The following is a 14,393-nucleotide window of genomic DNA, read 5'->3' on the forward strand; positions in this document are numbered from 1 at the left end:
TGTTAAATACTGGAGAGAACTCTGTACTTTGCACCTCTCACTTAGATCTACACTTGGAAACTTTTCTGAGGAGTTAAGCGTCCTTTGACCTCCTCTCTTGTGAATTGCAGAAATCAGACCAGACTACTTGGTAAAATGACCTCTTGTGTTGCTGAAGAACCTATTAAAAAGATTGCTATCTTTGGAGGGACTCACGGAAATGAGCTGACAGGAGTGTTTCTAGTTACTCACTGGCTAAAGAATGGTGCTGAAATTCAGAGAGAAGGGCTGGAAGTGAAACCATTCATTACCAACCCAAGAGCAGTGGAGAAGTGCACCAGATACATTGACTGTGACCTGAATCGGGTTTTTAACCTTGAAAACCTTAGGTAAGACTGTGTTCTATACTCTGTGAGAGCATGTATGTGTGAAAAGCGGTGGTCACTGGGAGAGAGAACATGTGAATACTTCTAGTCAGTGGTCAGATCCATACGTAGAGCGTCCTTACCGGGTGAGATCACTTTCACTTTTCATCATGCTGCATTGTGAATTATGCAACTGCCCAAAACTGGGCATTCACGTGCTCTGCTGTAAACTTTTTACAGCTCCAGGCTTTGCTGATTATTCTTTTATTTGCTGTATGTCATACAGTATATAACAAGTAGGAAAGATCTTTGTATTTGAAAGACACAAATATAATAATCCTCTGCATTAAATATGTGTTTGGGTAAGCTTAGATAATGTGTGAAAATAAAAATAAAAATCTAAATTATTCTCAAAAAATAAAAATAAATTAATGCTTGGTCATTATACTTGTAATGTATACTGTTTTGTGGGAAAATCACCACTGTGCTTTCTTATAGGATGTGTTTATGATAAAGTTCTAGCTGAGAAAATTATGACATTTTGATTGATGTTTGTTGAGTGAAAGAGTGAGCAAGTATCCACTGCCTGAGAGCATCAGGGCAGTCCGTGGCCCGAGGGACAAATGTGTGCCTCTCTAGTGGTGGGTTATCATTCTTGAGGTAAATGAGGACTGAAGACACTTCCTTTGACCTTTCTTTATTTGGGTTACAGCTGATTTAGATAGTTCCATGTAGCATGTGTGGTCACCATACTCAAGGTTGGTAATTACCAGTTGTTTTTGCCCTTGTCTATATCATAATATTTGTGATTGTATATGCCTCTAAGTGTTTTTCTTAGCATCATTTTTTTATTTAACCTAAAAATATTGTTAAGCATCTGCCAGGTGTTGTGGATGTACAAAGATGTGTACACAATGTTTTTTGCCTTCAGGTGGTTGGTAGACTGTTAGCTAAGGTGTAAGGCACCCAGAGGAGCACCTAACAGATTTATGTGCTTGCTCTCTTGTTTTAATGTGCTTGGTTATATGAGGCCATGTTCATGCAAGTATCTGAACTCCTTTTATTTTTTATTTTGAGATGAACCAGGTTGGCCCTGAGCTTACTCTGTAGCCTAGGCACGCCTGAACTTTTGACCCTCTTTCTTCACACTGCCAAGTAGTTGGGATTACAGGCCTGTGCCAGCAGGACTGGCCATGTACTTGTTTGCTGATAAATGCTAGGTTGAATTCCTGGGTCCAGTCTTACAACAGAACAGAAGAAATGTAAATAAAACAAAATTTGCCTTTACAAAATATTTGTTTTCCAAGGAAATTACACAGCAGTGATACTTTGTGCATCAAATAATTTTATTAGCATAATCTAAATTTCAGAAACACTTTTATATTCACATTTGAGGTTATATCAGGACAATTAGTGTTTATTCACCTAAAATAGCTATTAACTATCTCATATATTACAAGCAAGATTTGTTGAAGAATGAATCTTTTAACCTGTGTATTAACTTTCCAGGTAGCTCTGAAGTGAACTGGGGCAAGTTTTCTTACTAGGAATAGCCAATATTAACCTCTCAGTGACTGTGGCACTTTAAATTGGGTTCACATTCTGTTTCTTAGTCTTAACAGTCTTCAGAGACTAGACAGCTCTGTCTCACGGTGGTTGTGAAAATCACGAGATAAATGAACCAATGAACCTCTCCTATGTGCTGTCTTCTAAGTTGCTGCCTTTTCCACATTCCTCATTTCAACGGTGGCACCATCACCCACAAGTCCCTTACAGAGGCAACATTAGAGCCATCTCTGCTCTCCAGCCCCCTTGTCTGGTGTGGTAAGTCCTCCCACATACGCTTTACAAGAACTCCACAGAGCAGCCAGGCCTTGCATTCACAGGTCTGTAATCTCCGCTGCCCGGGGAAGCCTGGGCAACTTATCAAGATCCTGCCTTAAAATAGATTATTCAAAAAGTGGACTGAGGTTGCATCTCAGATGGGAGAATACTTGCCTAGCTTGGATAAGGCCCTGGGTTCTCCCTAATGCTGTAAAAATAAAAAATATAAAGACACTCCACGAAGCAAGCCTTCCTCTGTGGACAGATAGTATAGCCTCTTACAGGGTCTGAATGCATCCAGATTAACCCAGGCTTGTACCCATACGTTCGTCATATGAGGTCCACAAGCCTGGCCCTAGTGTAGAAATCTTCTGCCTTTCCCCTGCTGGAAGTTCTCTTTAAATCTCCTGTCTAGAATAGATCTAAGCAACCTGCTGTGATAACACAGTCATTATAGCAATGTGGCTGCTAGTGCCACCCAAGGTCTGCCCCTGTCTATTCTTGCAGACTGGTCCCATGGGACTCTTCTAATGGTAACTGAACTCCAGGCATGAGAATTCAGAGTGTCCACTGTCTTTCAAAACTTAAAGCCTTGACTCTGAGCATCGGAGTGGGTAATGGTGCCATTTACACAAATGGAAATAAATAGGTTCTGGAATGACCTCATGAGAGAATATGAATTCATCACGAGTTAACTTTGTAAATGCCCGTGGGATATGCGTGTGCGTGTGTGCGTGGGTGCGTGCATGTGTGTGTGTGTGGTATCACATTAGGAACTGTATTTGATTGCAAATAGAAACTCATGAATAGTAATCTAAACTTAAGAGTTTCTTATTCATAAACATTATGTCCAAATGTGGGTGGCCCAGGTGCAGCAGCTCCCTAATGTCACCAATGCCTTTGGCTTGTCTATCTTCCCATTGTACTTTTCCTCACATGCACTTTTTTCTTCCTTATGGTTTTTGCTCCATCATCACAAAAGGGCTGATACACCTTCCTGGTTGCAGATGTGATTTCCAAGCAGGAAAGACTCTGATACAAATTATTTAAAAATAGCCAGGTAATAGAAATATATGGAACTATGTAAGAAATATATGTTTGAGAAGCTTCATAGAGAAGTAAAAGTTTAAACCATTAACATGTATAGAACGCCCTCCTAGTTCTATTCCATGGCCAAACTGAGAGGCTGGGTGAAGTACAGCGACACAGGCTGGAGAGGAGGAGAAACAAGTGAAATAAAAAAAAAACAATAATTAAAATAATAAAAACCTTTGTGAATTCTTGCATCTATAAAATTGTAAATTTTGTTCAGACAGCCACAGGCCTGTAATTCTAGCTACTTGGGAGGCTGAGGCAGGAGGCAACCCCCATCCTTGGCTACAGAATAAATTCAAAGCTAGCCTGAGAAAATGAGCAAGACTGTCGCAAAATTAAAAAGAACAAGGAGGGGGTTCTGGGACTGGAGTTCAGTGACAGAGCTCTTGCCTAGCTAGATGAGGTCTAAAATTCAATCTTCAGCACTGTAAAAAAATAATGGTGTAACAATTGCAAGTGGTAAGGAGAGGGTGGAGAGAGACCCATCTGAGAATAGAGTGATCGCTTATTAACCTTTGTTCCAGAAAAATACATGTAAGTATGTCTGTGTAAGTTTTGTACTTTGAGAGGGTTTGTGGATTGTCATCTGTAAACCATGTCCCTAAATCATTCCCAGTCTTCAGTTTAAAATACCCAATAAAGACATAAGCACCTGAGTTTGACTACTTCTTTGCACTAGAACCACAGTGGTGGGCGTAATGGTCTTGCCCTGTAATAAATAAGCAGTGCACCTTAACTCCAAGGAAGTGCTTAGCAAATTAAATGATATATTTTTTTCAAGGTTGAAGTCACATGGTAAATTCTATTTGTGAAGCCCTACCTAAGACCAACCATAAGGAAACCTAACATTTTTATAAGCACACCAACGCAGCACTGGATATATGGGATCAGCTGGGGGAAAGGAGCACTTTTTCATTTGCAGAGGTTTCAGATATGATTTCATGTCCTGCATGGATTTTTAATATGTAAGGTTTACAGCTGGTTCTTTGTGTACTGTTCCTATTGTGTATTTATGTTATCGTATTGTAGTGTATAATGTTATCTAGATGACATTAATCTTTTTCTTTCTGCTAAAACAGCAAGGAGATGTCTGAGGATTTGCCATATGAAGTGAGAAGGGCTCAAGAAATATATCACTTGTTTGGTCCAAAAAATAGTGACAATTCCTACGATGTTGTTTTTGACCTTCACAACACTACTTCTAACATGGGTTGCACTCTTATTCTTGAAGATTCCAGGAATGACTTTTTAATCCAGATGTTTCACTATATTAAGGTAATCTCGATGTTATTGATGGGCGTTAGCTTGGGATTCTTTCTTTTGAAGTCCCTGAAAGATGTCAGGAAGGCGGGGCCAAGAGAAGTGGATTGTATTCCACAGTCAAACAGGAGGCTTGGTGAAGTGCTGTACCAAGGTACGGGGCAGTGGTGACAGAGAAGAGAAAGTGCAGTCAAACAATAAACACAATAGCAAAATAATAAAACATCTGCGAATACTTAAATTTACAAAGTTATCAATTTTATTCAGATGGCCACCAAACGTGGTATTTGGTAAAACCAAATAAAATTAGTACCAAAATTTTAAACAGTGCAGTTTAATGAAGTTTAAATGAAGCATCTCAATTACACAGCTTTAGGAAACTCAAGAAATCAATGTCGACTGAAGTCTAAGGTTAAAGAGACTTGGCTTCGTAGCATCTTGCCCTTGGCCCCATCCAGTATCTATGCATTGAAACACTTGTGCTCTTCAGGGCATGTTTCATGAGTCCATCAAGACTTCAACCCAGGCAGCTGGGTGCATCCTTGCACTCAGTGGAGATGCAGATGAATGCTGAGCGTGATGACTTATACTCAGCTACAAAATGAGGCTCAGAAATCTGCAGAATGAAAAATCCCACCATCCAATGTCTACAACTAGAGAAAAATTTGCTAGAATAACAGCAATATCACAAATATTGAATTATGTGTTTATTTCTATGTAATAAATATTCTTCCTTCCTTGAGAGCTGAGGTGACTTAATAGAAAGACTTTGACATGAGTATCCAGGAGAACCTGAGTTCAAATCCTGACTTTCTTATTCATTAACCTTAGATAAGACACTCATCTCCTAAAATCTTGCTTCCCTTATTTTCTAAAATGAGCGTAGTAACACTTAACCCCATGTAAATGCTAAAAGTCTTCAATGAGATAGGATAGTTAAAGCATTTAGCTTAAGATGTAGCCTGTAGCCCCTTCCCATGGCTGGCAGCATGGAGGCCACAACATGCCTGGAGTTACTGTAAAAGGTAATAACCAGCAGGAATTCGTCAGAGCTCTGGCAGCCTTCCTCAAGAAGTCCGTGAAGCTGAGAGTCCCTAGAAGGAGGAACACAGTCAAACTGGCCAAAAAAAATCGTTTGCCCCCTTTGAGGAGAACTGGTTCTACACATGAGCTGCTTCCACAGCATGGCACCTGTACCTCCACAGTGGGATGGGGTCGGCTCCATGGCCAAGATCTATGAAGGACAGCAGAGAAATGGTGTCAGGCCCAGACACTTCACCAGAGGCTCCAAAAGTGTGGCCCACTGGTTCCTCCAAACACTAAAGGGGTCGAATATGGTGGAAAGGGACCAAGATGGAGGCCCACATCTCAGAGACAGAGAGATCTGGATAGGATCGTTGCACAGGTGGCTGCTGCCAACAAGAAGCATTAGAAGAAAGAATGCTGGGTTAATAAATTGCCTCATTCATTTTATACTCTATAGTCAAGATTAGATATTTCTTTCTTTTCTCTTCAGTTTTAACAGTATCTACTAGTACTTCTGGGGTCGAGATGGGGGTGGGATGAGAGAGATCACAATGTAGCCATCTTTTTTGCTCATTGAAGAGAAAGTTGAATGCTTTAGTTACCATATGTGGAACCACATGGCTAATAATTAGGTATGAAAACCTAGAGGCTAGTCCAGGTGTGGTGGCACAAACTTTTAATCCCAGAATTCAAGAGGCAGAGGCAGGAGAATCTCTGTGAGTATGAGATAAGCTCAATCTACATAGTAAGTTCCTGGCCAGCCACGGCTACATAGGGAAACTCTGTCTCAAATTGAGACCTGGCTCAAATTCTCATCAAAATAAGCAGAAGTTGTGGGGGGAGTTACTCAATATCTGTAGAGATCTGGACCATAGGAAGTTATGCAATTTAAGGCCAATACTCAGCTAAACAGTAAGTGTAAACAAAGCTGTAAGCAGAATGTGTTCAGAAGGAATATTTATTACCTATTTTTGGCTTGCATCCTGGAGTATTGTTTTATGTACATTTTGCCCAGAAAGCTAATATAGTTTGATTTTATGTGTAATTCATTTTATGTTTTCAAAGCTAAAACATTGGGTTTTAAAGAATGTTTCATAAGGCTGCCTGGCTAATTTTAATTATGATGTAAGGCATATTGAAGGGACTATTGACTGTGACAGTCAAGAGAACCAAAGATACTTTGCATACTAAGACAGATGTTTTCAATTCTGTTCAGACTTCCTTGGCTCCAGTACCCTGCTATGTTTATCTTATTGAGCATCCTTCCCTCAAATATGCAACCACTCGTTCCATTGCCAAGTACCCTGTTGGTAAGTCAGACTTCCTACTGGCACAGGTAAAGAAAATATGGCCTAACTGAAACATAAAGAACATAATCTGATACCTCACATATCACTAATCTTATACTGATCAGGTGAGCTGATTAACTATAGGCGACATCATGCCTAATTTCCTGAGTTTCTCTGAGCATATCTCTGGATTTATTCATATTATTTTATTTGCTGTAACATTCAGACTTTCAGATTAGTCTGACATTCTCCACATTCCCAAAACTCAAGTGGAATAGAACCTTCTCTGACCCCACCAAATTGTATTGCAAGGATGTGTATATTCCGTAGGTATTTGTGTGTCTTTTGGAGATCAGTACTGTGCTAGGTCCTGAGGATGCAGCAGTAAACAAGACACAGTCTTACCTCAAGGAGCTCAGAGTCTAATGAGAAGATGGGACTGTAATCAGATAATTACTCCATAGTGGTAAACTGCTGTGGTAGGGGTAACTCTATTCTGTTTCCTGGGAGACCTATTAGTATAATTAATTATCTACAAACTACACTGTAAATAAAACTGTTACTACAACTGGAATCTATTTTGTTAGATCTCAGATGTTTTAAACAAGAGTAATTTGAGAGACTTGACAAATTATAGAAGCAAATAATTTTTTTTAAAAATAGCTCTGATTATTCAAATAGTTGGGGGTGTTGCATGGTTAAAGTAATTTATCATTATTATTATTATTATTATTATTATTATTATTATTAAAGAACTGTATCCATATATGTGAACATAATATAGGCTAAATAGCCAATATCATTACACAGTTGAAATAAACCAAATCTTTGGCCAGAGGTTATAACTCAGTGATAGAGTCCTTGACTAATATTCTAATACTTCAAAATAGACTGACAGGCAGAAAGACCAACAAAAATAAAAGCAAACCAGAGCCTAAATGATACAGGATGAGGCTTGAGTGTAGCTAGTAGAAAAGTGCTTGTATGGCATGCATGAGGACTTTCATTCAACCTCCAGCTCTGCAATAATAATAATAACAACGCAGGATTGACAGCAGGGTTCTATCCGACACTGAATGAAAGGATGAGACTTCTGCGGTCTGACAGATCAGTCTTGGTCTATGGTATTTATGGTTGGTACTTTTTTCCTAGTTAGAACCAATGTCTACTGATATGTGGATCCCTTGCAAATAGAGCTAAATTTTAAAACATTTTAACCTGAGGAAATACAAGTACATTATAAATTATAAATGCTAGTGTGTTCTCCTTCTGATTTCAAAACTTTCTTTGGAGTTTATTTATTAAATAATGAATAAAAACACTGAAAATCAATAGGAAAAAAACCTTTTGGTTCAACATTTTATAGTCACAAAGACTGTCCATGCAAACTTACTTTAGCTGCTACTAACAGTATAAGGACCATTCCATTACCTCAAGCCTAAAAGGATCATTCCAGGAAAACTTAACCCCAAAAGGTGGGTTGTAATTTGCTACAGCCAGCCTCATGATCAAACCCAAGCATGCATTCACACTCCCCACCCTCAACACTGGTGAGTAACTAGACCCAGTCTTCTTAGATCCTAGACATAATCTCATTTCAAACTCAGCACTTTTTATGACATTGTTTCTTCCTTTCCATCCCGATGTGTCATGGTCATATCCTATGGGTTTGAAAATTCTGCACTGATAAGAGATCTTGTCTCAAAGTTAATTTTTGGTTTGAAAAATATTCTCAACTTGGGAAAACAAATTTCAACAACTGGTTCTTCTGCATGAATTGTCCACCCCTACTACTCTGTAGCCCTTGCTGTCCACGTAGATCTACTATGCCACATCTTCCATCTCCCCCACAACATCATGAGGGACCACAATCTTGAATGTGTCTTTATTGTAGTCACAAGATATCCACTGTAGTTCTAAACATCATATAACAACAGTTCACTAAATAAAGAGGCTCTCAGGTATCCCCTACTTTACTTTGGGCCTTCAGTCACTAGAGTTCTGGGATTGCTATAAGTGGCTTAAGCTACTCAACACTTACTCTTGAGCTGAAAACAAAGTACTTTTACCTTGAACTATGGATACTCAACCAAAATTCTGATTCTGTTAGAATGAAGAAAGATAACTTTGAGGAGGACAAATAGCCTCTCCTACAATACACAGACATATCCAGAAGCATATTTTTGCAGAGTTGTATAAATTATTTATGCATAGACAAATACCTTACCAAGACCTATGATACCTCACATGTAAAGAAAGGTCTATTTGTATATATAAGAAAATTAAACACAGTGAAAGTTTTACATGAAAATTATAAAATATAGTAAGTTTTAATAGACTAGGAAATAGTACAAACGGGTGAAAATAAGATGAGACAGGCAGCCGGGCGGTGGTGGCTCATGCCTTTAATCCCAGCACTCGGGAGGCAGAGCCAGGCGGATCTCTGTGAGTTCGAGGCCAGCCTGGGCTACCAAGTGAGTTCCAGGAAAGGCTCCAAAGCTACACAGAGAAACCCTGTCTCGAAAAACAAAAAAAAAAAAAAAAAAAAAGATGAGACAGGCACAGTTTTAATGGGGATAGAAGAAATGAATATAATTTTATAGAAAATTAAAAAATCACACCATCTAATCAGTATGATACAGTTAGATGTTGTTATAATAAAGGCAAGAATGTTTCTCGAAAACTATGTGAACTAAACCCAAAGCTTAGTTAGATTTCTGACTACACAGACGTATTTCTTCCTGCTAAGGTGACTATGAAGTCTATGACAGTTTCTCTTTGTGGTCACCTATTACTTGTCAGCCTCACTTGGTCTACATCTTTTACTAAGCAGTAAGTTTTTAATGTTTTGGCAGTACTGAAGGACACATAAAAGAAAAAGGTAACCCTGAGTTCCTACTTCAGCACAGCTCTGTGGGTTTCCATGTTCTATATTTACTCTGGCTTTATCTCTATTATATTTCCATGTTCTCTATTTACTCTGGCTATAGCTCTAATATATATAAAATATTATATATTTTCCATGATGTTAAGCAGTCATAACACTGGGATTCTAGATCTTTATATTTTAAATGTTTGATCTTTCAATGTATTCCACTACTGACATAAAAGTGATTGTGTCTCCATCTGTACGTAGGTATAGAAGTTGGTCCTCAGCCTCAGGGTGTTCTGAGAGCTGATATTTTGGACCAAATGAGAAGAATGATTAAACATGCTCTTGATTTTATACACCATTTCAATAAAGGTGAGTGGTGGGTGGCAGCTATTTCCTTCTGTTTACGTATGTGGCTTAACCATGAGGGGGTGTCTCTGTATAAAACTTAACCACTAAACAGTGAAATGTGAAGAGAATCTAGGTCATATTTGTCACATTTATGATCTTAGCTCTCTTACTCTCTCATGTGTGTCTGTCTGTCTGTCTCTGTCTCTGTGTGTATTTTGCCTCCCCCCACCCAATGTCTCACTATATAGGCTGGCCCTGAACTCTCAGTCTTCCAAGGGTTACCATTACAGATGTGTGCCGTAGACAGTGCCTAGATGCTTTGTGAAGACTGTCTTTTCAATTCAACAGTTCCTCAGGGGATGACCAATAGAAACATTCCAGAAAAGCAGCTGTCAAAATAAAGCTCCCAAATCAAGTCATTTTCCTTTTCACATCAATTTCCATTTTAAACAGCAAAGACAGATGAGGCCCACCCTACTTTGAGGATCTAGAAGACTAATGGATACCGGGGAGGGAGAGACGTTTTCTTCAATGGGGTAGCCACTAGTATGTTGTCCATGCTCCTGTAAGCAACCCTAAGGAAACTCACTGGGTTAAAAGTAGAAAGGGCTGGTTAAGGGCACAGGGGTAAGAGAGAGTAATGGAGGGTCAATACGATCAAAATATATCACATACACATTTGAAAATAAAATTGTGTATGGCTAGTATATGCTGGCTAAGAACATAGAAAAGACTAGAAAGTTCACAAGTCCAATAAACATAAGATGTTCAGGATCATGAGTAATCAAAGAAGTACAAATTCAAGTGACAAAATGTCTTCACTCATTAAATTAAGAATATATTCAAATCTGATGATATTTCTGATATTAAGTTTTGGCAAGGCATAGGAAAAGAAAATATTCTCATTGCTTTCTAGTGAATATGTAAGTTGGTAAAGACTCTTTAGGGTATAATTTTATACTATTTACTTCTTTTTTATTTTTGCTTATCTATTGTTTGTATGGGAGAGAGAGTATGGCCTGTGTTTATGGTATATGAGCACATGTGTGTGAGTGTGTGTGCTGGGCCATGTGAGGACTTGGAGTGTCCTGTTCTACTCTCTGCCTCTGTCACTAGGACAGGATATCTCCCTGACCCTGGAGCTAGGCTGGCAGCCACAAACTGAGCAATCTTTCTGATTCCTTCCTTTCAGTGTTTTGGGTTACAGGCACACATGGTCACACTTGGGTGCTTTTTACCTGGGTGCTAGTGTCCACATTCAAGTCCTCGTGCTTGCCCAGCAAGCGTCTTACTGAGCCTTCTCTGCATCCTCAGTAGATCCTTCTTAAAATGCACAAACCACATGACCCAGCAACTCTGTGTCTCAAAGAAGCACAACTGCATGCACATCCAGTGTGTTACGTAAGGGCTGGCTACTGAAGCTTTGTCTCCAACAAAAAAAAAAAAATGAAAATGACCCAAATGTTCAATGTCTGTGAAGAATTAAATAAACTGAAATTGGACAAGTCTTCAAAAGTGTTAATTTTTAAAAATCAAGCTGTTAATTTTTTAAAAAGCAAGATAGCTCAGTGAGTCCCATCACTTGATCTGCAAGCATGAGGACCTGAGCTTGAATATTTAGCACCTGCATAAAAAGCCAGATGCAGTTGACCATTCCTGCAACCCCAGCATTGTGGGGCAAAGACCAGTGAATCCTGAATTCTCACTGACCAGCCAGCCTAGAGCAAATACCAAGCTTCCTGTTCTGTGAGAGAACCTGTCTCAAAGTCAAAGCAATAAGGTGGAACATGACAAAGGACAACACTCAACACCCTGCTATGACTTTCACATGCATGCACATGGGTGCACACAACCACACACTCACATGCAGCACACACACACACACACACACACACACACACACACACACACACACACATTGCAAACCAAAGCATACAATAAACAAATTGACTTTGAGATAATAATAGTAAGCTAAGTGTGATGGTGCATGTCTGTAATCTAAGTTCTGGGAAAGCTGAAGTAGGAGATAAATGAGTTCAAGGTTCAAGACCAACCTGGGCTACACAATGAAGCCCTGTCTTTACAATAATTAATTTATTATCACTTGCCCGAAAGAGGTGTGTGTGTGTGTGTGTGTGTGTGTGTGTGTGTGTGTGTGTGTAAGTATGTGTGTGCATATGTATAGGAAAAGCTCTAGAAAAAGGCACACTAAGCTGTAACAGTGACTACTGAGAAGAGGGCTAAGCGAGGCTAACATTTAGTTATATTCAGCAAGAATGATGTGTTTATGTATTATGTCTATAATTAACAACTGGATGGTGACTGGTGGAGAGGTGAGTGAGCGGATCTTCTGTACATCTGCTCACTTATTCAATAAATCTAAAAATATTCTAAGAAGTACAACAACTATATGACAGTTTACTTTAAAATTTAAGAAAACTTTAAAAGTACCAGAGACATCCTATGTAAATAATAATTCCAGTAGGTTGCATGGAGGAATTGGTAGTTCTGGTGATGTAACTGATGAGCAGCTCAGGGCCTGTGGTAGGTATTGTCCCTTAGCCTCAGAGGAGCATCTCCTGTACTTGGGAGTCCTTTGACCTTCAGAAGGTCATAGAACTGAAAGTCAGTTCTTACTGCCCTTGTCCGAGGACAGATCTACGTGGTCTGGTGTAACTGGTGTTGGGAGGGTCAGAACATACATACAACAGGCCCTCACATACCAAGTGTGGAACGAACCACAGTGTATTAAGAAATGATGCAACCAGGTGAAAGGCACAAACCTGATCAAGCTGCAGCCTATCAAATGTCAGACACGAGAGTGGGGCTATCCCAGACCATCCAGCAGCCAGAGGACCTGCCAGCTCACCTTGCATGTGTCAGCAAGACAATCAGAAAACAATCAAAGCCTGTCTAAACCAGAGGAGCTGCCCACCAACCCACAGAATCACAAGCTCAGTGCTTTAAGCTGCTAAGTTCTGGGCTAGCATGTTACACAGCAAAAGCCAGCTAGAAGTGACGACACATCTCCCCAGTCCAATTCCACTCCAAGGGAAGGAAGGCTTCCCTCTAGGCTTCAGTCACAGCACACTCTAGGCCCTCTGTTGGACACAGGTTCCAATGTTTGCTCAGAGCTTGTGACATGGTTCTGTGAACTACTCATGCTAATATTTCTTGGCACTGGGTTGTTCAATTTTGCACCATCTTGAGGGGGCCGCACTCCACTGTTGGACAGACTCCCTGTATCCCAAGAGCTCCCTTGTCAGATGTGGGTTGTCCTTGGTTAAGGCAAACACCCATCATGCTGAAGCCACTGGCCTGCTGGATGTCTTTGTGAAGGCACGCGGTCATGCAATGTCAGAAGGGAGGACTCTGCCGTAAGCTCATCCAGACTTTCATCTGACAGGTAAGGAACACGAGCCTGCAGCAGGCCAGCATGTTGCTCAAGGACACGCAGCCAGGAAAACCAGGAGAAGAGAACCCAGAGGCTCTCTTGGTCATGGTCCTAGCAAACCCTAAAATGTGTGCCTTCTGTTCCTACCTGTCTCACGCCTCTGTGGGGAGTGTACTGACATGAATAACTCCAGAGAGGGTTTGGCTTCTTGGCGTCTACGAGCCTCCATAACGGCCCGTTCACCTGGCAGCATTCTTGACTTTCCGTTGTTCGTCCTCCTTCCCTAAAGTGTCAGCTCCCCTTTTTCTAGGACATTTTTTCCTGGCTGTGATTAACACACCCCACTTCTTACCGTAGGAAAAGAATTTCCTCCCTGTGCTATTGAAGTCTATAAAATAATGGAGAAAGTTGATTACCCAAGGAATGACAGCGGAGAAGTGGCTGCCGTTATCCATCCCAATCTGCAGGTAACATTTGTTTCTTGGAAATACTGAAAATTATAGTATTCTACTTTGAGGTATAATTTTACCATTCATACAGCATTTTGTACACATTAGCTAATTTATTAGTATTTAAAGTATCACATCAGTCAGTTTTCCATCACTATAATGAAATAACCAACACACACACACACACACACACAAAAAAAAAAATCTAATAAAGAGAAAAAAGTGTTATTCTGCTCACCATTCTGGAGGCTCCAGAGTGGCTGCAGTACATTGGGGCTGCAACAAGAGCACATGGTAAAGCAAACTATGCAGGCAAGGATGTGAAGTGTTTGCAGGACAGGACCACGGCCCCTCCAGAATCCTCAGTGACCTAAGGGCTTCTCTCAAGGAACCGCTTCCTAAAGATCCACATCTCTTCCTGATAGGACTACTCTAGGCACCAAGCCTTTAATGCCTGGACCACTGGGAGACGCCACCCATCCCAAACTA

General features: G+C 40.1%; 1 protein-coding gene and 1 pseudogene across 2 annotated transcripts in view; both read left to right on the forward strand.

Annotated features, from left to right (window-relative positions):
* Window positions 1-14,393, forward strand: part of Aspa (aspartoacylase) — a 19,508-nt gene continuing 5,115 nt past the window's right edge. For both annotated transcript variants that reach the window (XM_052756361.1, XM_052756362.1), the window contains exons 1-5: window positions 1-368; window positions 4,343-4,538; window positions 6,766-6,859; window positions 9,975-10,082; window positions 13,813-13,922. In XM_052756361.1, the coding sequence (XP_052612321.1) occupies window positions 136-368; window positions 4,343-4,538; window positions 6,766-6,859; window positions 9,975-10,082; window positions 13,813-13,922 (741 nt within the window). In that variant the 5' untranslated portion in view covers window positions 1-135. The remainder of the gene's footprint in view (window positions 369-4,342; window positions 4,539-6,765; window positions 6,860-9,974; window positions 10,083-13,812; window positions 13,923-14,393) is intronic.
* On the forward strand, window positions 4,547-6,759 carry LOC128121579 (40S ribosomal protein S19-like; annotated as a pseudogene).

This window comes from Peromyscus californicus, unplaced genomic scaffold, assembly GCF_007827085.1.
Source record: "Peromyscus californicus insignis strain IS unplaced genomic scaffold, ASM782708v3 Scaffold_3__1_contigs__length_106647218, whole genome shotgun sequence".
In the NCBI taxonomy this organism is placed as follows: Eukaryota; Metazoa; Chordata; class Mammalia; order Rodentia; family Cricetidae; genus Peromyscus; species Peromyscus californicus.